This window comes from Semicossyphus pulcher, unplaced genomic scaffold, assembly GCF_022749685.1.
Source record: "Semicossyphus pulcher isolate SPU_LCO1_2020_fin unplaced genomic scaffold, fSemPul1.0.p SCAF_21, whole genome shotgun sequence".
Taxonomy (NCBI): Eukaryota; Metazoa; Chordata; class Actinopteri; order Labriformes; family Labridae; genus Semicossyphus; species Semicossyphus pulcher.
The window spans coordinates 8,277,891-8,299,992 of NW_027211695.1; the positions used below are offsets into that span (position 1 = coordinate 8,277,891).

A 22,102-nucleotide genomic window follows, 5' to 3' on the forward strand; every position below is an offset into this window, starting at 1 on the left:
GCCCTCGCTGTGAGACTAAGCAGCAGCTAAGCAGGTAAATAAAAGTGTTAGGCAACAATCAGCACAGAACTAATAGGTTAATACATCCTTCCAACCAGGGCTGCACAAGAGATTTGCTTTCAAGATTTCATCAGATGGAGCTCCTGGATACCCGATCATGCATTCACAATTTTTGGGCGAACAGATGAAGTCCAGTTAGAAAGACAGGTACATCTGTTTTAGTCAAAGATGAACAAATTACAAGTGTTTAACCTTGTAAACATCTCCATGTGGTGTTTTTCATGAGCTACAACATGAGCAGTCATGTCCACAGCTGGGCCTGTCTGCTTTTAAACTGCAGTGTACCAAGGTCAGGCTGAACAAGACGTTTTCAGATTGGCAGGTCTGTGACGTCACAAACATAAGGAGCCGGCTGCAACCATCACTGCTGATGACGAACGTTAACGTTACTACTACTAATTACTACATTTTAAGCTAGCTAAGTTTCAACAAGTTGCCACTAAACGATGGCAAAGATGTGTTTCGTTTTCACGACGGAGGGGGCGGTTGGAAATGTGCATAGTGGGCGGGGCCTATGCCGATTCAGGAATTGTTAATGAGGGAGAAGGAGGAGATGCCTTGGGAGGATTTTTACAAGGTAATTCAACGTATTTTGTAGAAAAAAAACAAATCAGACACAATTCATTATTTCAAGCAGAGCATTTTATACGTCCTAAAACATGACTGGAGCTGCTCTTTAACTCTTTCATTAGTTTCAGCTTCTTACAGACTGTCTGTTTTTGTGGCCCAAAACTGTCTGATTCACCGTGCTCATGGTGTCTTCATCAAGACCAACTGTATGCTACCTGCGGAACGAGCCATACTAGAGTTTTAAAGTTAGCCACGTCTGCTCGGTGTGTACATAAGCAACAATTGCTGACAAGTTCTCTTGATCAGCTGCTCCCAACCTTTTCCGACTCATGGCCCACTTGAAAATCTCAAAAATGTTTGCAGCCCACATCTGACCATAAACAATGCAGAGGCCACATAATGCGCTCTCAGAGCACTCTTATAACAGGAGCTGTCCATCATCACCACACAGAAATCACAGTCTAAAAGTGAGGGGCTGTGTGCGATAGGCTAATTAACGAATAAGTAATTAAATCACGGTATCATCACTTGACGATTCATCATCTGTGTCTTTCCTTAAAACTCTTCCTTATGCTAACCAGCTATCCATTTTGATACTCCAGTTTTAGCCATGGATCCTTTCAGCAAGTATGATGATTGTGGTCCGGCGGCAACGTGGGTAAGATAGGTAAGTTCGTATCATCAGCTTATGAACGGCCAAATGAGGCGACACAATGGCCATTTTTTCCTTTATTAGAAAGAGAAACAAGAAATATGCGGAGAAGAGAGTGGGGGATGACATGCAGCAAAGGGCAGAGGGCAGGAGTCGAGCCTGCAGCCTCTGTGTATGGGGCGCCTGCCCGACCAACTGAGCTAAACCAGCACCCCATAATATATCAGTTTTGTGTTTGCAGTTTGTTTCTGGTGTCCCCAAGTGGCTAAAAAAACATTTAAAGCAGGTTTAAGTATAATTTGTATTTTTCGTTTTTTTAAATGGTGAAGGCAGATTTCATTGTCTTTGGGGAGCTGAGTTTCGCCATGGTGGTGTCAAGTTGGCATCAAGCCGTTAAAATTGATTTGAATAAGATTTGGAAGATTTACAAGAACATTGTACAACAATCTACGTGCCATTACTCTCCAAACTATAAGAGATATTGAACTGTCTAAAAGCAAAGAGCTTTACCATCCTGATGTGCTGTGAGTCTAAGTGCAAAGCATTATGGAGCGTTTATGGTTGTGTTAACTGGATTGAGAGATTATTGCAGATTACATTTGAGGCGCCTGACCATTGAACAGCTTTAAAACAAAGGCTTTAAATAGGCTTTACATCCACGCTGAGATGTGACAGTTCTGTTTGTGTCGTATTGATAATGGCACACCTCATCCCTGGGCTAAAAGAAAAAGTGTGACACCTCTGATCTGTCAGATGATGGAAACTCTGATTCTCTATTAAACTCTCTTCCTGGAAGCGAAGGCATTATTTTAGAGAAAATAAGAGAAACAAAGACGTCTATTTTTACGTTCCCAGAGGCAGAATAAACAAGTTACACAAAAGAAACTTTTGGTGTCGATAAAAAAAGGAAAAGGCGGTACAAGCCGTTATGTAAGGAGATAAAAGGCAGCGGTCGCAGACAGTGCAGAATTGACTGGTGTCTTCTAAAAGCAGAACATCACACTGCTGCCCGTGTTGCTCTCAGAATCGAATTTTACATGGTATTTATAGCATGCATTGCTAATGGACGCCTGCCAAGCAACCTACACACTCTTATCTTTAGTGTGACACTTCAACGCCGCTTCTTTTCCCCTGCTGTCTGTGCTCCAATGTAACGCACAACAGGGACCTTCTAATATCATAATGCATGAAATAATCTCAGGGAAGCCCATTTTAATCAAGTGTGCAGTTCAAGGGCACACGCTGTTGTCGTTACAGTGCAATACTCCGTACCTGAGCGGGGGACGTATGGAGGATAAAGACACCTTGGAGCTCAGTCATGACAGTGATTAAAAAAAAGCTCCCGGTTCATCGAAGTGAATGTCAGCTAAAAATAGAAAAACAGACCTTCGATCATATTTCGCAGGAGTTACGAGTTAACTCACTCAGCCTTGCCCTGCCATTTTGCTCTCCATTACTCATGTATGATTTACACATGCACGCGCGCGCACACAGGCCTGCTAAATTGCCAATTAAATCTCAAAATAACGCTTGTGTCTTGAAATACGCATGTCCCCAAAGTGTCCAAGCTTGATTAAAAAATGGTGTTTAGATGATTACGTTCTAATAATATTTGTGCCTTTCTAGTTCGATTAACCCTGCAGACCCACGCGACACTTTTTCCATGTGTTTGAAGTTTTGTCAGAGCAGAGCGCTGAGAGGAGCTAAATCTGCTGTTAGCCTAGCAGGAGATAAGACGTGATAACGGGGTTTGATTACTCATCTGTCTCATCCGTTTCTCCTTCAAAAGTTGCATTTTCAACACACACACACCAACACACACGGTTCTTTAAGCCAAAGGACCCAGAATGCATTGCAGCTCAAGGTCACCTGAGTCTTCCCTGGCACTCAGCCTGTCCACCTCTGTCCTGCCTTTGCTTACATTTACGCCCAAACTAAAATAAGTATAGTAACATTAAACCTACAGGATACAAAGTATTGAATTTGTTTTCAAAAAAGAGGCTGTTATTTGAACATTTTGGTTCAACACGCTGCATATTAAATTTGGCCTCCTCAGTAGTTTTCCCCCCAACCTGCAGTTTAAATATCCTTTATGTCCTCAGAATAAATCCCTATTTAATTAAAGCTTTACAATGCAACTCTTAAAAATTTCATTTCCATTTCATGTTTCAAAGAAATCTAAATCCGTCCGGATAATCTCTACACCAGTATCAAATTGCACTGCAGCGTCTTTTGCCCTCAAGTGTCATTGAGGGGGAGGGATGTTATTTGAAGCAACACAGTGATTTTAACTGGTTTCGACTGATGTGTGTTCGCTCATTATACTATTAAATGAGTTAAAGTGATAATCTTGAAGATTTTCATTTTAATAAATGTCTGTTAAGCCACTGTCTATCTCCAAATGAGGTAACACAATGGTGATTGAGCCTATGGCCCACTGATGAAAGATTTTGCAGTTGCTGTATTACAGACTGGCTGTCTGTGGAAAAAATCACAAGCGGCGCCAAGTTAGTGGTTGGTTGGCGGAGCTAATGCAATGTAAAGTGGCTGCTTTTCCGGTCTCTGTAATACTCCTCTCCCACCAAAATTAGCGCAGGTTTTCAGACCCGGGAAGACCCGCTAATAAATGCCGATTGACTTTTTTACCATTGCCAGTGAAGTATACTCCTTTCGGTCTTTTCTGCTGCATCGCCGTCTGACGTTAAAAACCGCGCCGGACACAGGAATAGTAAACAGTGAAGATCTTACAGTGGTTAGGTCTTTATTGTATCGATTTCTCATTTAGTCTATTTATCAAACTCAGTTCCGACAAATTTGGAACGATGTACCAGCGCTGCTTGGACGGAGACGGGCGGCAGCACCGGGACGTCGACCCAGGTTTTGTGTTTCCATCGTTGCCGATAGGAGCCCGAGGAGATAATTACCCAGGTCTAAATGCTGATCGTAACCTTTCCCACTAAGCAAAAAAGCTGTGTGTTAGCAGGTTTTTAAACCAGTGGGAAAGTGTTGCGAGTAAACAGTAATCTACTATGGCTGAACAAACAGAGAAAATATCGATGACTACAGATACAACTTTAAAAATAAATGAAAATCCAAAGAAAAAGAAACAAATTTCGACGCTCAGATGAAGCAAACAGTATAAAAAGGAAAGCGACCGTCAGCGAGGAAAATCTAGAGTTACAACCGGAGCCAACCGTGGACGTCACACATGCGAGACTGTCTGGATATCTATGAAGTGTGCTCCCGCAATTACCGCTTATCGCCACAGGTGCCGCCAAAGAGAACGAAACTGAGATCTTCAAGATTATAACTTTAAACACTGCACTGAACGACTGCACATGATGAACCTCTTCTGAGAAAAAGCATGCAAAGCAAACCGTAAGCACCCTGACCTCATCCTGCTGCATGTGGTTTACACGTTTAAACAATACAGCATTTTAAAGGAGATCTTTAACTGGGGGGTAAAAATAGCTCCTGAGATTTTCAGAGGGATTTGTTTGTCAGACCGGGACACAATTTGTAGAGCTTAACCCAGAATTACACATTTGACTCTGTTTTATTAATCCCACAGTGGAGTACTGTAGAGCCAGCAGTGTGCAGCATCTCTTGAGCCACATGAACTCACAATGGGCAGAGTGGGAAGAACTCCATACTTAACCCCCATTGAGTTTCATGTGTTTAAATTGAACACGTATGATGTGAGCTCGTCTGAAGACATGTATGTTTGGCCTGTGGGACGTTGGTCCCGTTTGGAAATGGTTAATGAGAACAAAGAAAAGATGCACTGGATTAAAACCATGTCTCCACTGACAGCATGGTTTTATTTTTAGCTCAGTCTGAAAACAAAGTCAAAGTAAGCCTGACTTCATGTGATGTGAAAGCGGATGAGTGTGTTGCAAAGCCAGAGGAGACACTGAAGGTTGTTTCTATCAGCTAAAATGCTAAAACTCATTACTTACTCATAGACTGACATCATGTGTAATAAGAAGAAATGCTTGTAAAGGGAAGTTGGAGACAAATAATACGGATCAAGAACCCAACTCACCTTGGGCTGCACTTCTACTTCTACCACTTGGTTCTTGCTCATGCAACTTTTGACGAAGCCCTCCATGTTGCTGTTGAACTTCATGAAGATCACGTAGGCGGCGTAGCCCGACAGCAGGGTCATACTTTCCCACACCGAGATGAAGTTATCCAGGAAGAAGACGATGAGCAGGATCAGATCCAGGATGTAGAAGGAGACGTCGCGGAAGAGCGGCCACCACGTCAGGTTGAGGATCTCCTTGGAGAAGATGGCGCACATCCCGATCACGAAGAGGATGTTGAAGACGGCCGAGCCCACGATGGTCCCGATGCCCACGTTGCTGTGCGAGATGAAGACGCCGATGATGGAGGTGAAGAGCTCGGGGGCTGACCCGCCCGCTGCCATGAAGGTGGCACCGGCCACGTCGTCCGAGATGGTTAGCTTCTCCGTGATGACTGTGAGAGCTGGGACGAAGAACTCGTCGCACACTATGGCTAAGGCGATGAACATGTAGATCATGCCGAACATGTGGAGCACCACCGCTCCTTGGCGCCTCTCGGCAAGGGTGAAAAGGTCTCTCGGGTACTCCCCTTGGCTCTCATTGCCATCTGCTGTAGATTTCATGGCTATTGGCATGTCGGCTGACGCATTGGGGTCCGTCTGAGGTTGGGTGAAAAGTAGAGTCCTGTGGGGAACTGACTCTTGGAGGCTCTCCTCGCTGTGACCCCCTGAGCTCCAGGTCAAGGCACTGAGGGAGACGGCACTTAGGGCCACCAGGCTGAAGACGAACCCTAAGATTCGCACGGGCCTCAGCTTTTTCCGCAGGCACCAGTAGGCCTGCCGCTTACAGGCAGCGCCCACCGCGGGCCTCCTTCGCTCTAGTGAATCCATGCAGGGCTGATCCGAAGCCATGTCTGTGCAGCGCGTCGTGTCCTCACTCTCAAAGGCTTGGTATGAAGAGGGGAGAGAGGGGAGCGGGTTTTACCGGAGACAATGCATGCTGTTGTCCTCAGTTGTAAATGCGTTGATGAGATTGTAGGTGCTTCCCAGGGTCTGGTTTGCCGAAGGATGTCTTCATATTAGCCTCTGCTGGACAATGTCAAAAGAATGAAGAAATTATTATTATTAAGTCAGAGAATTAACTCTACAATGGAAAATTAATGACATTAAATTAAAAAGGCTGTTTGTATACAGAGCACAAAAGATCCCGCTCCTAAATGTGACAGACAACCAAACAATTAAGTTGATTAATCAATTACATAACCATCAGAAAGTTAATCTTTCTCAGCTCTGATCTAGCATGCAAAACATTTCATTCTAACAGATTCTCAAATGCTGCTTCTCTCTTTAAAACATTGCAAACAGACTAACCTTGACCTTTCTTTATGTGGATAAAAAATAAACAACAGATGGATTTAACAATAATCATTGTTGCAGTGGAAAAGTCAGCTACAAGTCAGGACTAATCTCCTCCTGCCCACTGCCCAAAAAAAGCTCTATGTAAGGAGAAAATTAAAATGTGGAGTTAAAACATGAACTCATAGTCTCAGTGTTTTCATCCTCTCACGGCAGTTTGAATTGAAATCTCTGAGAGGTAAATATCACGGCATATTATGGAAACAAACAAGAATTTATATCATCTTAATTTAAAAATGTAAGTGAATTTTTTTTGTAAAATAGTCAATTGCCATTATGTCAACTTACACTAGCTGCATTAAGCGTATTTAATGATTGGAAACACAGAAATGCCAAATTTCAAGTCATTCACGATCAATTGAACACGCAGGATGCAGCAAACAGACTGAAACTTACACACACACACGGTTCTGATGCTTTCTTTAAAGAAATGTGACAACTCGCAGACAAAAACAGCTAACCTGCCGTTTACCTGAGAAAATCTCACGTTATGAGGAGGCCGACGGTTTACGGACATCACTTGGCTGCAGTCAGTGAAAATGGTAAACGCTGTGACGCTGCTGCTCAGGTAGAAGCAGCTAAAAAAACACACCACACATCCTGTCCTGTTTGACTTTTCAATGATGCACAGCCATGCAACGGCTTGTATGAGGATCCAGCTGCACTGACAACTCTTCTCCCTGTCTGCCCTTCAATAAAGCCTTCGCCCTTTCAGCTGTATCGACTAACCATCATCTCCGACCAAAACAGCCCCAACATTAGTTTCCCTGGCGAGAAGGCGCGTGACGCGTGGAGAAGCCCGCACGCGGTGTCATGTCTTACCTTTCCCAGAGGCGAGAAAACAGCCGCACGGCACAGCAGCAGGTTGAAATTAGGAAATCCTCTCCCGGTGCCCTCTTGCTCTCATTGAGCGAAATGTGACCGGTCTCCGCTTTCCGACGACAGAGGAGGAGCTTTGGTGGGAGGGGTGGTGGTGGGTTGGAGGGGGGGATGCTTTTCCAACTGCGCTCACCTCTCTCGCTCACAGCAGCAGCAGCAGCAGTAGCATCCCTCCCGTCTCCGATGAGAGGAGGGGGGAAAAATCACTAGGTCGAAAATACCTTGCTAATGTAGCAGAATAATGTGCGGGGCTGGGCTGACCACGTGAGCATGGTTGGTTTATTAATAAAGCCAGGTAAGACAGGCAGACAGCGTATCCGTCCCCGCTGTGTGCACGCGGTGGGGGCTTTGGTGATGTTGCATTTTGAGGGAGGAGTTGCCGTGGTTACACAGCAAAGGCAGTATTTCCACTCTTTTTTTTTTATTCCCCTGATGACGGAACAGGTGGATGAGCTTCAGCTAGGTTGCTGGTTTTTCGCGCACGCCTTAGGTCATTTCAAGGTTACATGCATCCCTTTCTCAGATGACACTGTGATGTGCAGCCCAAGTTGCATCATCATTGATTGATAAAAAAAAATATGCATCTTTACATTTCAGAAAGAGTATTTCATTTGAAAAGGAATCCTGAACAAGTTGGGAAATATTAGCGTACTTGCCCAGAGCTGAGAGGACTGATGGGCTTCCACTCTGTGTTTTCAAGATGAAGCTGCAGCTAGCAGCTGGTTAGCTTATTTAAAGCTCCTATGGAGGAGTTTTTTGTTTGTTATGAAACAGACTGAAATTAATTTGTATAACTCTATATGACCTACAAAAGCAAACCAGCCCATTAGCGATACGATTGATTATTTCTATATAGTTATTTTTAATGTCTGAAACTGCTGATGGGGGGTAGCTGTCACAGGAAGCGATTGACTGCACTCCGCCTTCATTTACGTTTTCAACTGCTACGATTCACAATGAGCGATACATATGACTGTTAAAAGAAATCAGGATGACGTATTTACGTATTTGCTTTGTCCACAGGGGGCGCCAAAATTGACACAAGCCAAAAGTTCCTCACAGGAGCTTTCAGACTGGAAACATGCAAGACTGGCTCTGACCAAAAGGAAATACATTCTTCAGCACTTCTCAAGCTGACTGAATGTAGGCTTTCAGTTTTATTCAGTTTCTTGGTTGGGTGTAGTGACTTCCTGGAGTCTACCACAACTTTATTCTGTCGGCTACAAACACTAAAAGTACTAAACAAACAATATATAGCTTGATAACAGAGCTAAAGAGATGCTGGAAGGGCTGTTTTAGTCCTGTTTGCCATCCTTATGCTAGGCTAAGCTAAGCTAAATAGCAGCTGGCAACAGCTTCACATTGAATGGATGTGAAATGTATTTCTTATCTGACTCCCAGCAGTAAAGCAGATAAGCACATTTCCCAAAGTTAATGTGTATATTGTTCATTTTTGGTTTGAAATTCAAATGGAGGAGTAAACATTAAAAGGTCAAGCGTGCTTTCCGGCCATTTTGCTTCGTTTGAATATGTCAACCAATACCAAGCTTTCATCTGACATAACCATCATGCCAGCAGCCCCCCCGGGTCGCCATGTTTCCCCCTCATGTCAGAAAAGGCCTCCCAACCACTTAGCATTAGTCCACAGGCCGAACCCAGTTGGGTAGACGCAGACACGCAATCTCTACATAGTGTGACAAAGTATGTGTGACACTAATGGCCTGGTGCTGTATAATAAATCATGATTCAGTGACCTCATTGATTGCCCCCTCTCCTCTGCTCTCATCTCCTCTCCACTGTAGCTGCCTCTTGTTACCTAACAGGAAACACAAAGGACAGCAGCATTAACTTGATTTACCTCAGATTATCAATAGCCTGATGTTTCGTAACCACTATCAGTTGTGGTTCATGTGGAGTAGAAAGTTTTTAGCATTCTGCATCTCCTAAATGCCCTCTGATGCATAATTAAACAAAATCTCTTTGAATACCATGTCCCTCTTTCATTATTAACAAAAAATCCACTGAGAATATCAAAAGCACCCTCACATCTGTCCGCTAACTAGAAGGCTAATGCCCACAGCGTGTTAGCATAGCCTAGCTAGCAAAAAGACTGTAAGCAACAGAAACGTTTAGCTTCAACCTGTACAAAAACTAAAGTGGTAAATTATCAAATTACGCTTTTATGAGCGTTTACGTGCCAGACAACATCTAGGCTGGCGGCAGTGACTCCCTCATGTGTAATTGATGTCTTGAGGTTGGCGTGCAACAAGCTAAGCTAACCGCCTGATGCCTGTAGCCGTATATTTACTGGTAAGATGTGACAGTGGTATTTATCCCTTTGTGTAACTGACAGCAAGCACACAAATATTCCTTTAACCACTTGACCTATTGTGTAATGTCATTTGTAGTTCTGACAAAAATGCACTCTCAAGTGCTTTAAGTGAAAGGCTGGCGCACTCCAAAGCCCAGAGGACTATTCATTAGTTACAAAGTGATTAAGTTTGATTACTCTACTACATCCATAATGTACTGGGCTTTATACTGGAGCTAATTGGGACAGGGCATCCTTGCCAAACAAAGTTTTTTTTCCACAAAATGTGTGTCTTTGGGGGATGGGGAATGTATTTTGTTGTTCTTTTAATGTCTGTCTTGTTACGATTTCATTATTTTTACTGACCTGCCCAGGGACTACAGGTGGAAAATAGCGATTTGCTAAAACCGGTACAATACATCTTTCCTTGTTTTATAAAGTGAATGTTCTTTGTGCATTGTCCCTGCTCAAATAAAGACGTAACTCTGCTTTCGACGTAACAGAGAGCCTGCATTTAGAGGTGCAGGGTTTGAGAGAGGTGGGATTAAGGAAGTCAAGAAGGGTTTAATTTGACACTATTGAGTTGCATTATGGGAAATCTAGGATTCAGATTTGAAGGGTTAGAGGTTAGTTGTGGTTGACCGCAAATCTTTGATGGTTCGAGGTTCTCAAATGTATGGAAGCCCTTAGCAGACATGCATCCATACATTTTATTTACTACTTTTTCCCGTGATGACGAGTCATTTCTGGTGGTTTTCTCGAGATCTCGACTTATATATCATGAGAAAACGACACAGCAACACTGTCACGTCAGATGATCGTAGATTGTATCCCCAGAGTTGCAAAGGCACAACACAAACATAGAAACAGGCTTAACTTACCTCACTGGTGACGGCAATGGCAGCATGGAATGTCCTGGTCTGTATAATGTCACAGTGACCAGCCTGTTGTTTTGTTTTCTAGTTCGCCGGAAAATTATCCCGTTATCAGGAGAAACAGTACAGTTTTTGATGTTATGAACAGCAAACAATTCATTGATTTTTCCAAGAATATCCATCAGATTAGTCAACAATATAAAACAATGAAGATACATGAGTCAAAGTTGGAATTTATTTAGCATGTTTTGACTTGGTGCATAGATGAGCCACTTGGAAATTTGATATTGACTCAAGCATTTATTCTGAATAGTGTCACATTAGCGCCTCCATTTGTTTAACAAAGAGAAGATAGGACTTTTATTGTCCCAGTGGGAGATTTGCCTTGGACTTCAGAGTGCTCTGATACAGTTAAAAAACACAACAGTACATTCATGCGTCAAAAATGATGCATGAAACTGTAAGAGCCCATGTATCTGATCATTACACATCATCATCACAAAGTGCACTCTTAGATCGGTCAATATTTTTGCCTATCAAATGAGATCCCATCCAGGCCGTCAGCTCTTTTTCAACAATGACACCCGGCGCTAACGCAGCCTCTGCACCACACCACCGCATGGACCACCCCTCATCTGGCTGCATTTCCAGCATAAAAGTGATGACTGGTCACAGGTCATGTGGGTTATGGTGGGGAGGAAGGGGGTTTGGCGGGCGGGAGGGGGATGATGGTGGCAGTTGTTTTGATTTGTCTGAAATCTGTGCTGTGACAAAAACAACAGAAATTTCCATGCCAGCCCTGCCCCCCACCCGGCCCGTCCTCGCTTCGGCCCGGCAGCTAAATCCGAGCCATTGTGTCCCACATAGTTGTATGGATTTGTCAGCAATGAGGCAGGGGCAGTGGGGGGTAGATAGGGTGATGATAACCAAGCAAGTTTTTCCGGTGAAGAGGGGGGAACAATTGACCGAAGCAGGGTATTGAATTAGCTCTATAAGTGACTTTTATTAATAACTTGTGCCAAAAGCTGTTTGGTCCTGTACAGGAGGAAAGCACTGAAAATAGAGAGTCCCTGGATCAGCTTTTTATAAGAGACTTGCTCTGGATTAGATGTGGAAAGCCTCATATTAGCAACCCCCACCTCACCACCACCACCACAACCACCACAAGTCTGTACAAAGAGGCTTGGACAGACCACCTGCCCCTGAGGAAAATGAAATCAAACAAAACAGCAACACAAAATGGGAACAGTCACAGATGCCATGTTGAGGTAGTAAAGTGTGAATCAATGAGGCCCTTAAAACGGCTGAGTAAATGTTTCCCAAAAGACAAATGGTCTTAATTATAGACAAAAGCAAGACTGTTCAAAGATTAAGAAGGAGAAACTATTTTAGCTAAAAACCAGGGGTAGATAGGAAAGCTCTAAAGAGATTAACAAATTGATAATCCACAGGCTGGTCAGATCACTAAGTGCTGGAGCTAATTAGGTATGAGCTCTAAGTGTGAAAGTGAGACCCTGCTTTTACTGCTGGGGTCAATAAATCGACATGTATTGATTTGTATGTATTCTTAAAGACCAGCTCCAGTCATGACATAGGCTATAAAATGCTCTGCTTGAAATAATAAATTATGTCGTATGTTTTTTCTTCAAAATATGTTTAATTACCTTGTAAAAATCATCCCAAGGCATCTCCTTCTTCTCCCTCATTAAAAAAATCCTGAATCTGCATAGTCCCCGCCCACTATACACATTTACAACCGCCTCCTCTGTCGCAAAAACAAATCACATCTCTGCCATTGTTTAGTGGCAACTTGTTGAAACATAGCTAGCTTGAAATGTAGTAATTAGTTGTAGTAACGTTAGCGTCAGAAGTCAGTAGTGAGTTTGCAAAAATCACGATGACGGTTACAGCTGGCACACGCATCACAGAAGCGGTCATGCTACCGTGCTTACAAATACAACGCTAACATGCTAGCAATAACAATGCTGACATGTTAACAATGACAATGCTAAAGTACTCATTTCTAATAGAATGTTTACTTTGTTCACAACCTTAGTTTGTGTGTTAGCATGCTAACATTTGTCCATAATACTGGACAAATGAAGGAAGAGTAATGAGTCAGCGAGGAATGTTGAGCCTTAAGCAAGAGTTCTGAATTTCACGAAGCTATCTAGCTCTTTTAACCTGGCTAGATTGCAGTAGTAGCTAATGCTGCACAGCTAACCTGCTTCAGAGGAGGTTATATTTAGAGCTTCAGATTTAACACAGCTGTAAAAGTCAAATTCCTTGCACTAATTATAATTCTTTGGATATTCTTGCTGAGAGATATTCTTGGTTATCACTTTCTTGATACATCTGACAGATTTTTTGTCAAGCTAGCTAACTCAAATAAAGCCTGACTATATCAAACTTGCTTCATAGTATAAACCTCATAGGATGTTGTTATATGAACAGTCAGAGGATTACCAAGTTTCTTCATCCTTAGGGAACATGAATATTTGTACCAAATTTTAGCACGATCTTTCCGATGTTTGTTTAGACATTTAGGTTAGCTTAGCATGTCTTTCCTTATCCCGGTGCAAGAGGAAAGGTCAGGGCATCACAAGAGTCATTTGGGTTCATCCTCTGGGGACCATGAATGCCTGTACAAAAATACAATGCACACATTAATTTATGTCTTGTCCAACATTGCCATTATTAGAGCCGAGTCACTACTATTCAGGGCGCATTAAATGCAATCCCAATCTGTTGTAAAGAGACCTGTATCATTCTGAGTGTACTAATGCAGGAAGCTAAACTTTCAACCCTTTTATGGCAGAAGTACACATTAAAACCCTGCAGAAACGACAGGATAAAAAAAGCTACATTATGTATTAAAGTAGAATACATTATCTGAAATAGATTTCTCTGCCGGGGTCGTGAGTTTAGCTGTGAAAAAATCCAATCAATCTTTGCCTTTTTGACCTTAGAGCATTCAACCACTGAAAGACAAAGCTGTGTAAGGACACACAGGACAATAGAGTCACACTGATGACTGCATTTCAAGGTTCAAGCTAGCAATAAGAAGACAGTGCGGCATATTTTCTTTTGTTGTTGTGTGCCATGAGAAGTATGATGTGATGGAGGACAGCATTGATACAGGATGTGGGCTGCATTATGAGCTTAATCCTTGTGTCAACAGCCCCACAGATGGGCTGACCTGCTGGGCTGCAGGGATGAGGGTTTTTTGTTTTTTTCGGGGGTGGGAAGAAGTCGAAAATCTTTGCTGCCTGTCTGGTTTTGAAAAGCAGGAGAGAGGAATGAGAAAAAAAAACCTGACGAGTGGAAAAAAAAAAAAAAAAAGGAAAAAAAGTCGAAAAATGTTTCATGCTCTGATGTCATTAGGAAGGCGAAAGCAGAGCTGTAATCCTATTTTAATCGCAGTGGATTTATTAAACAGGAGCAGCAGGTTTAAATCTCAGCAGATTACACAGAAGGCCCAAGGAGATGCGGTGAGGGGGGGTCGGGGAGGGGGGCGGCTTGCGTAATCAAGTGCACTTAAGGTGATATGGTTCATCTTTGACTAGTCTGGGCTGATTGAGAGGGAGGGGCCAATGAAATATGAGCAGAAGCCAGGTGATTTTACTGTGAATAATGTTGCTTAACCATCACAAATTCATTGATAATTTCTCGGATTAAGATCTAAATTAAAATTCAGATGTCACTTAGAATAATTACGTCTGACAAGATTAAGACGGACCGCCTGCAGATGTTCCCAATTATTTGGACATGAGTGTGGGTGCTTCAGTGTCCCGCGGAGTCGGCGCAAATCTCTTTGGCACCCTTTGTAATGGACCGCGACTCTCGTGAAGAACTGGTTAATCCCAGGTCGCATCACATCTGGACTTAATCAAATCAATCCCTTAACAGAGCATGTAGAGCAGGCTGTGACCTCTAGAGGTCACCGGTAATGAAAAGTATTCAATCAGAAAGACAATGGCATTGTGTGTGTGGATTTTCCAATGCGACATTAAATAAATATTTTTTTCTATTTAACATGATAAGGTTAGATTGTATTGTATCAGTTTTCTTGTGATACACTTCCTGGTGTTAGATAATGAACTTGACAAAAACGACATCCAGCCACAGAAGGCATTCTGACTAAGTTAAGCATAAAACCAGACAGTTTCATGGCCTTAAAAGCGATGCCAACACACTGTACAGAGCCTTGTGTTGTACTGAACTTTGCCACTGCCAAATGCTTCATCTAAAAGGATGCCAAGCTCACCATCTGTTGGTTGAGCTTGGCAAATGTCTGTCTGTGACATAGCATCTCTTTTAGAGGGAGCCATTTTGGGCCGTTTCTCTCCGTTTTAGGGCTGCGGTGTGTGTGATGTAGATTTCATATGTGGATATTAGTTGGCTGTATACATGACATGTACCTTTGAAGACAATCTCCCTTGTTTTTTAAGCTCTCAGTGAGCTCCAATATTAAAAATAACAGATTTTTCCAAATGTATAGCTTTGTTGAAACTAAAATAAATGAAATAAATAAATCTGTGCATTAAAACGTACTTAAACAAAATACCTATAAATAACATGTTTTTTAAAATCACAGTTCAAAGTTTGAGGAACAGACTCCACACTCAAAGTTTCACCATAAACTGTAGGTACAAAGAAAGAACACACCAATGCTGCCATCTACTGGACAACCCATGCATTGTTTTTATACTGAAAATAAACTGGACGAACAAAAGTTTAAAGTTACTTACGTTCAGCGCTCCTAAGTTGTGAAAATAAGTGAGTTATTATGAAGAATTTGGAGGAATAAACTCTCGACACCCGAGCAGGACAAACACAGGTGCAACTAATCACACTAATTAGGGCACAAGCCATGACAGCAGACGTCGTTAACATTATTAACTACACCTGTGCTTTTCTGTGAAAGGGCCCGTAGTTTCAAATAAAGTCACCACCTCTAAGCAAACAGTGTATGTGACTTTGAAACAACTCAAAGGGTGATTGGTTATGGAGAGGATAGTATTATTTTGTCAGTTGGTCTCGCTTTCTTCTGGTTTACTCGCAATTTTGAGTTATATTTATTATTGCTGCCCCTCGAGGAATTAATAAAATAAACCCTCTTGTTCTTTGAAATAGTTGCATAGAAAAAATTACAATGTATCACTCAATTAATTTGTTTTCTGAAAACAAATTACAAACTCCAACATACTAATGTTTCATTAGAATGTTTAAAAAAAAACAGATTACAGTTAAATACGGCAGTGACACTGATTCACTCAAAATTAAAAGAAAGTAAAAAAAATATTAGGAAAACAGTTGCCAAAAAAGTTCCAGAAATTCTATTTATTCTTTAACATAAATTATATCAACCTATTGTTAATAAAAAAAATAATAAGTAAGGAATTTCAAATGATTTTGATTAATATAATTTATTTTATATTTCTCTCATCATATGTGTGTAGTTAAAACAAAACACCAGCAGAGGGCAAAATAACATTTGCCGCCTTGAAATACCGGTCTTTAACACTCAACATCCGCCTTGCTCCTTCCTCTTCCGGTTACGGCGATAGCAGGTATGGCGGCCCCTGCATTTCTCTGAAACATTATAGCTTTATAATCCGCTGTAATCTTATGTTTAAGATGAGTATTTGGACGATTTAAAGTAACTATTATACTAAATACGACTCTTTGTGTCTAACGGTGTGATCATTTTGTAAATTAGTAGTTTGAATAAGATTATTTATTGATGCCGTTTCTGTGTGCCCATGGCCGCTATCACTGCTGTGCTGGAAGCGGTGAAGTCGCCGTTGCTAACTATTCCGCTAGCAATGTGTTTTACAAAGTATTGAGTGAGACAAAATTCCCTTTTAAGTAGAATAGTCCGGCCTATTCTGTTAAAATGAACTCTAATGCTACCCGGTATCAGGGACATAATATTGATAGCACAGCTAGCAAGGTTAGCATCATGTACCGGTTCCTTATAACTAAATAATGTATCTGTTTTCAGCTTCAAGATGGTGCAGCGCCTGACTTACCGTCGTAGGTTGTCCTACAACACCGCCTCAAACAAAACCAGACTGTAAGTGCGGTTTTTACAACATCTTTTGTTTTGTTGTTTGCTTGGGAAGCTCACTAAAATCATTGCATCTTCACATATGACCCATGCAGGTCCCGGACGCCCGGTAACCGTATTGTGTACCTGTACACCAAGAAGGTCGGCAAGGCTCCCAAGTCAGCATGTGGCATCTGCCCAGGAAGACTGCGTGGAGTAAGTAAACTTTGTATCAGTAGTGGTTTCCCTGAGCTGTATAGCTACTCTCCATTGTGTAGGTTATGTGCACAAGTTTCTGGTCTGCAGGTGCAGATAATGGGCTGGTCAAATAAATGCTGGCATCAATCAATAAATCAGTCACTTAGTTGTTTTTCTCTGCAGTCTTTTAATAGTGTAACATGTATGCAAATATCTGTGCAACTAATTAAGGGGTTAGACTTCCTCTAGTTTTTCTCAATGAACCTTGGAGTGAAATATGAATTTCTTACTTTCATCGGCCTTTTCACAGAAGCATATCACAGCAGGAAAAGCGCAGGTGTTTATAGTAGCATTAATGATGGCTGTATTCCATATTGAGCTGCTTCAATTTCATGGTCCTGGTTGTGTGCATGCTGACTTCCTGTCATGGCTTTCTCATACACCTGAATGGAACAGAATCATTGTCAAAGTTATTAACACCTGTGCTTTTCCTCCTGTTAGAAGTCAAAATGTCCAGTGTGAAAAAAAAATGGATATGTGGGGAGGGTGATCACACCGGTGATTCCATTTCTGCAAGGGGATCAACACAGCTTGATCACCAGTTAACAACACTTGAAAACTAAATTACTGATACAAGCTTCCACGAATAGAAAATCGTATCTGATGCTATTTGCTGCTCTTGTTGTCTTAAAAGTTGAAGTCAAGAGAAATATAACTGCTGATTGTTGTTCAACGTTATTTCCTCCTAATAGAAGATGAAAAGTGGCAAAGAAATAGTGCTATTCAATGGCAGAGGAAGCTTGTTTTTCCCCCCCCAGGTTGTGTGCCTGTTTGACTAACACAAGGCCAAGTGATTATCACTCCATGTTGTGTTACGCTAACCTTATTAGCATTTGTCATTTCAAAGCCTGATAACAGTAAATGTTGGTTGTAATAACAATTTGTGTGCTATTGTCAGACACTTTGAAGCTGTTGGGACTAAAACTTTGTTTTTTTATACTTAGTCACAGCAGGAATTCTACTGAATGTATCTCGAAGCTCGGAAATGTTATATTTGAGATCCAATTGAAACAACTTTTTTAATGAGAAGTTAAATCTACTGTTAGAAAAAGGGACTTTTACACGTCTCACAAACAAGAACTGTTCAAATTAGTGGAACACTGCTGGTGAATTGGGTTTCTTACCTCAATATGTGGATACATCTGAGAACTTGTTGACTGGTCTTGCCTTATTTTGTCATGTCAGAATTCTGGAGGGAAGAGAAATTAAGTTTAATTCTCACACAGTAATCGTTTCAGATTTTCTGAGGTGCACATGAAAGTGAGACATGCGCAGTAAACTTATCTAGTAACACAAGGCAGTCTAATGTAATTGCAAACTGAATTATACTTAACAGTCGATTGTGACCTTGGAAGTATTTAAAACCTCATCATTTTGATCAAGTATTTCTTATTTCAGGGGGCTTAAATGCTCATGTTTTAGGCTGTGAGTGAATGTTGCTATTGAGTAGCCTGTCCTTCTAAATCTGGTTGCTTTTAATGTAGACATGTCTGAATGATCCACTGCATATAAACATGTTTTGGATAACATCCCTGGTTGTGGTATTGGCAGTTTCTCTACGTGAAAACCCAGTTACTTCTGTTGGCTGACTGCTTGTTTTCTGCATTGTAGATCCGTGCTGTTAGACCTCAGGTTCTGATGAGGCTGTCCAAGACCAAGAAGCACGTCAGCAGGGCCTACGGAGGCTCCATGTGCGCTAAGTGTGTGCGTGACAGGTAAGACGAGCACTTCCCCTCAAGTCTCATGGACTTTAAATTGAAAAGCACGACTATTGAAGTTATTGAGTTTTGAATTGGTAATGCATTAAGTCTAAATTGTCTCTTTTGTATTTATTCTCAGGATCAAGCGTGCTTTCCTGATTGAGGAGCAGAAGATCGTCGTCAAGGTGCTCAAGGCACAGGCACAGAGCCAGAAATCTAAGTAAAATGTGTATTTGTACTGCCACAATAAAAAAATGACAAACAAATTCATTTCATGTTGTGATTTGAGATTGTTTTAATTGAAAAGGGAGGGAAGGAGTGGGCTTTGATCTTTTAAAAGCTTCGTACTTGGGTAAATCAGGACTTATTGTTATACTGGGAAAAGCATTAACTAACATTTGGAAAGATAAGGACTGTAATAAAATGATTCTACCTTTTTTATGAATCAAGTTTTAAATTTGGTCGAACAATAAGGTCTTCAAAGCTTTTGAATGACTTCAGGTCCAAAGAGGGGTGTTTGTTACCTAAAGTGGTGTTCTACTGCATCTGTTCAGAAGGTGAAAGACTGATTTATGAAAGGTCCACTTGTCTGAGTGTAGGTTTCAGGGATTCTTCACCTTAAAAGTGTGGGTCTCTGATGCACCATCCTATAACCAAGCATTTGGATGCTGTGATTTTGGAAAGGTGGAAAAACTCATTTGAATGAGGACAAATGGCAATCTCAAATGTTAGTGCCAAGTATGCCAAAAATGTGGTGGCAGAGAGCCATGATCTGCTGGAAATTACAAGCAAGCCACTCTTATTGTAATAAATGAATGTGTTTACATTAAGTGGATATCTATTTTAAAGGTGCACGTACTATGCTGGACCAAGTTAATATAACTTATAAAAACTAATAAATTAATCGTGGTTACACAATGAATTATGACGACCATATTTAGTAGGCGAAAGAGTTTATAAATCCTTAGACAGCAGTTTGATGGACGACTTTTCAGAACCGTAAACTGCTGTCCCTTTAAGATTGCGTCACGCACAATCTGGCGTAGTTTTGCGGGACCAAATGTATATTTAGTTAACTACATTTTTTTTTAATTAATTCTATTTTTCACATCTGATATCGAATATAAAAGCAATACTAAGTTGATAAAATATAGGTATACACAGACAGTAAAAAAACAAACAAAAAAACTTGTACTTCCGGGACACGTCAACAAAGTCGCGGCGCAGACGGATCTCAGTCAGCGACAACAGCTGTATTGCAGTCACAGACAGTTTCTATATAGATAATGGAGACTTTATACAGTTTACCGTTCACCGTGCTGGAATGCCCGAATATCAAACTGAAGAAACCATCATGGCTGCACATGCCGTCGGCTATGACTGTGTATGCGGCCGTTATTGTGTCCTACTTTCTCATCACAGGAGGTAAATGGAGCTGCTAAGCTAACACTAACGCTATACAGGAATGCTAGCTTGTTAGCGTTAAACTACATTATGCCAACATTAGATTTATAGTTAAAGGTCATTCAGGTGGGTTAAAATAATGTCAGATATTGTAGGCTTTTCTTGCAGTTATAAATCGGCGTTGTGATATCAACGCTAGCATGTACACTGTTAGCATAATTGACATGAAAGTAGGCTAACTGTGCAGTCAAGCTAGCACCAGAGGCTAGTTAAATGCATCTCAGTCTGCTTGACTCAAAATATGTACAATTATGAAGCAGTATGTTACGATGGAAGTATCTATTTCTTGATTATATTCTATAGTTGTTATTTTTCACAGTAATCTGATTAAATAATCTCATTCACATTTAATCTTTCCCTAACAGGTATCATCTATGATGTTATTGTTGAGCCACCCAGTGTGGGTTCAATGACTGATGAACATGGACACCAGCGGCCAGTTGCCTTTTTGGCCTACAGGTATGACAGTCATAACACTGAGAGCATTACAACAGACTATTGCAAGGTGCTATTGGTGATCGTTACCTCATATATTAATGTTTAAATATTACATAGATCGCACTGATGAATACACAGCTAATGTAAGGATATTTGTTTTCCAGAGTAAACGGGCAGTACATCATGGAAGGACTGGCTTCCAGTTTCCTCTTCACAATGGGAGGCCTGGGCTTCATAATCCTGGACCGCTCAAATGCACCAAACATTCCCAAACTCAACCGCTTCCTGTTGCTCTTCATCGGGTTTGTCAGCGTCCTCCTCAGCTTCTTCATGGCCAGAGTGTTCATGCGCATGAAGCTGCCGTAAGTTTGTTTCCCGCAGAAAATGAAGATCTACACGAATAATATTGGTCATTTCAACGGCAGAATCAACAGTTTATATTTTGCAATTCTGCTTTTGTATTAGTGTATTAATCAATCTTTTGTCTTTTCAGAGGATACCTCATGGGCTAAATACAAAAAGAGCAGACTACAACTGATTTGGGTGGACAGAGGACATCAAATCCGGAGGGCCAAACAGGCAGTTCAACAAAATATATGAATAAACTCAACATTCGATAAAATCAACAACCATCAACGACTGAAAGCACTGACTTTGCTCAAGAAATTATACCTGGCACTGACAGTCTCTCACTTGCTGCATGTCAATAGTGTTCAATGACTTCCTGTTTCTTTTCCAAACAAAGTCATGCCACAGATTATGAAAATCATCACTGTGACAGACACAGCGTCATGCTTCTTTGATTACACTTGAAGAATAAAAAGGGAAGGACGTTGTTGAATACGGTTGACATGGAGCCACTGATTTGGAATCGGGCTTAGCACTCTGAATGATTTAGAGGGGAGCCTGAATAATGTTTTAGTTGTATGTTTTTGTAAAGTGATCCCAGAGAAAAAGGCCTTGAACTTGTCAAGTTGCATTTTTGTACAAGGATGTGAAATAAATCTTCTTTTCAGAGCTCCTTGCAGTCGTCATATGTATATGCTGTATAGCCTAGGTCACTTATTGGCAAACCGCGGTCCAGACCCGGACCTATTTACAGTTTTGACAAGCGCATCTATTTTAACCTGCGCAGCTTTTTTTGTCTTTGCGGTATTGATTTGGGGCGTCCAGGAAATCACAGACCGATGCATTCGTTGTCAACCATCACACATCAAATCTGTTACTCAGATGAACATTGCGACTGGACCTAGTGGGTGTGTGAGAATACAGAAAAATTAAAAATTCATGCTAAGTTATTAAGTACCAGACATTTATTATTTGAATTAATTTGTTTTCATTTACAAAAATAAAGACACTTCCATCACAAACTGGAACATAAAAATAAACCTGAATACAGGAAA

General features: G+C 41.3%; 3 protein-coding genes across 3 annotated transcripts in view; 2 read left to right on the top strand and 1 right to left on the bottom strand.

Moving 5' to 3' along the window:
• Nucleotides 1-6,155, bottom strand: part of LOC138601134 (sodium/potassium/calcium exchanger 2-like) — a gene marked incomplete at its 5' end in the record, with an annotated part of 53,507 nt that extends 47,352 nt beyond the window's left edge. The window contains one exon of the mRNA XM_069672716.1: nucleotides 5,328-6,155. Coding sequence (XP_069528817.1) covers nucleotides 5,328-6,155 — 828 coding nt within the window. The remainder of the gene's footprint in view (nucleotides 1-5,327) is intronic.
• A 10,182-nt stretch (nucleotides 6,156-16,337) lies between these two features.
• Nucleotides 16,338-19,067, top strand: rpl34 (ribosomal protein L34). Its single transcript, XM_069672237.1, has 5 exons — nucleotides 16,338-16,360; nucleotides 16,795-16,866; nucleotides 16,956-17,055; nucleotides 18,709-18,812; nucleotides 18,937-19,067. The coding sequence occupies exons 2-5, from the start codon at nucleotides 16,802-16,804 to the stop codon at nucleotides 19,019-19,021; spliced, it is 354 nt and encodes a 117-aa protein (XP_069528338.1). The 5' UTR covers nucleotides 16,338-16,360; nucleotides 16,795-16,801; the 3' UTR covers nucleotides 19,022-19,067.
• Nucleotides 19,068-20,015: 948 nt separating this feature from the next.
• On the top strand, nucleotides 20,016-21,720 carry ostc (oligosaccharyltransferase complex subunit). Its single transcript, XM_069672325.1, has 4 exons — nucleotides 20,016-20,222; nucleotides 20,627-20,720; nucleotides 20,864-21,061; nucleotides 21,193-21,720. The coding sequence occupies exons 1-4, from the start codon at nucleotides 20,084-20,086 to the stop codon at nucleotides 21,209-21,211; spliced, it is 450 nt and encodes a 149-aa protein (XP_069528426.1). The 5' UTR covers nucleotides 20,016-20,083; the 3' UTR covers nucleotides 21,212-21,720.
• The last annotated feature ends 382 nt before the right edge of the window (nucleotides 21,721-22,102 follow it).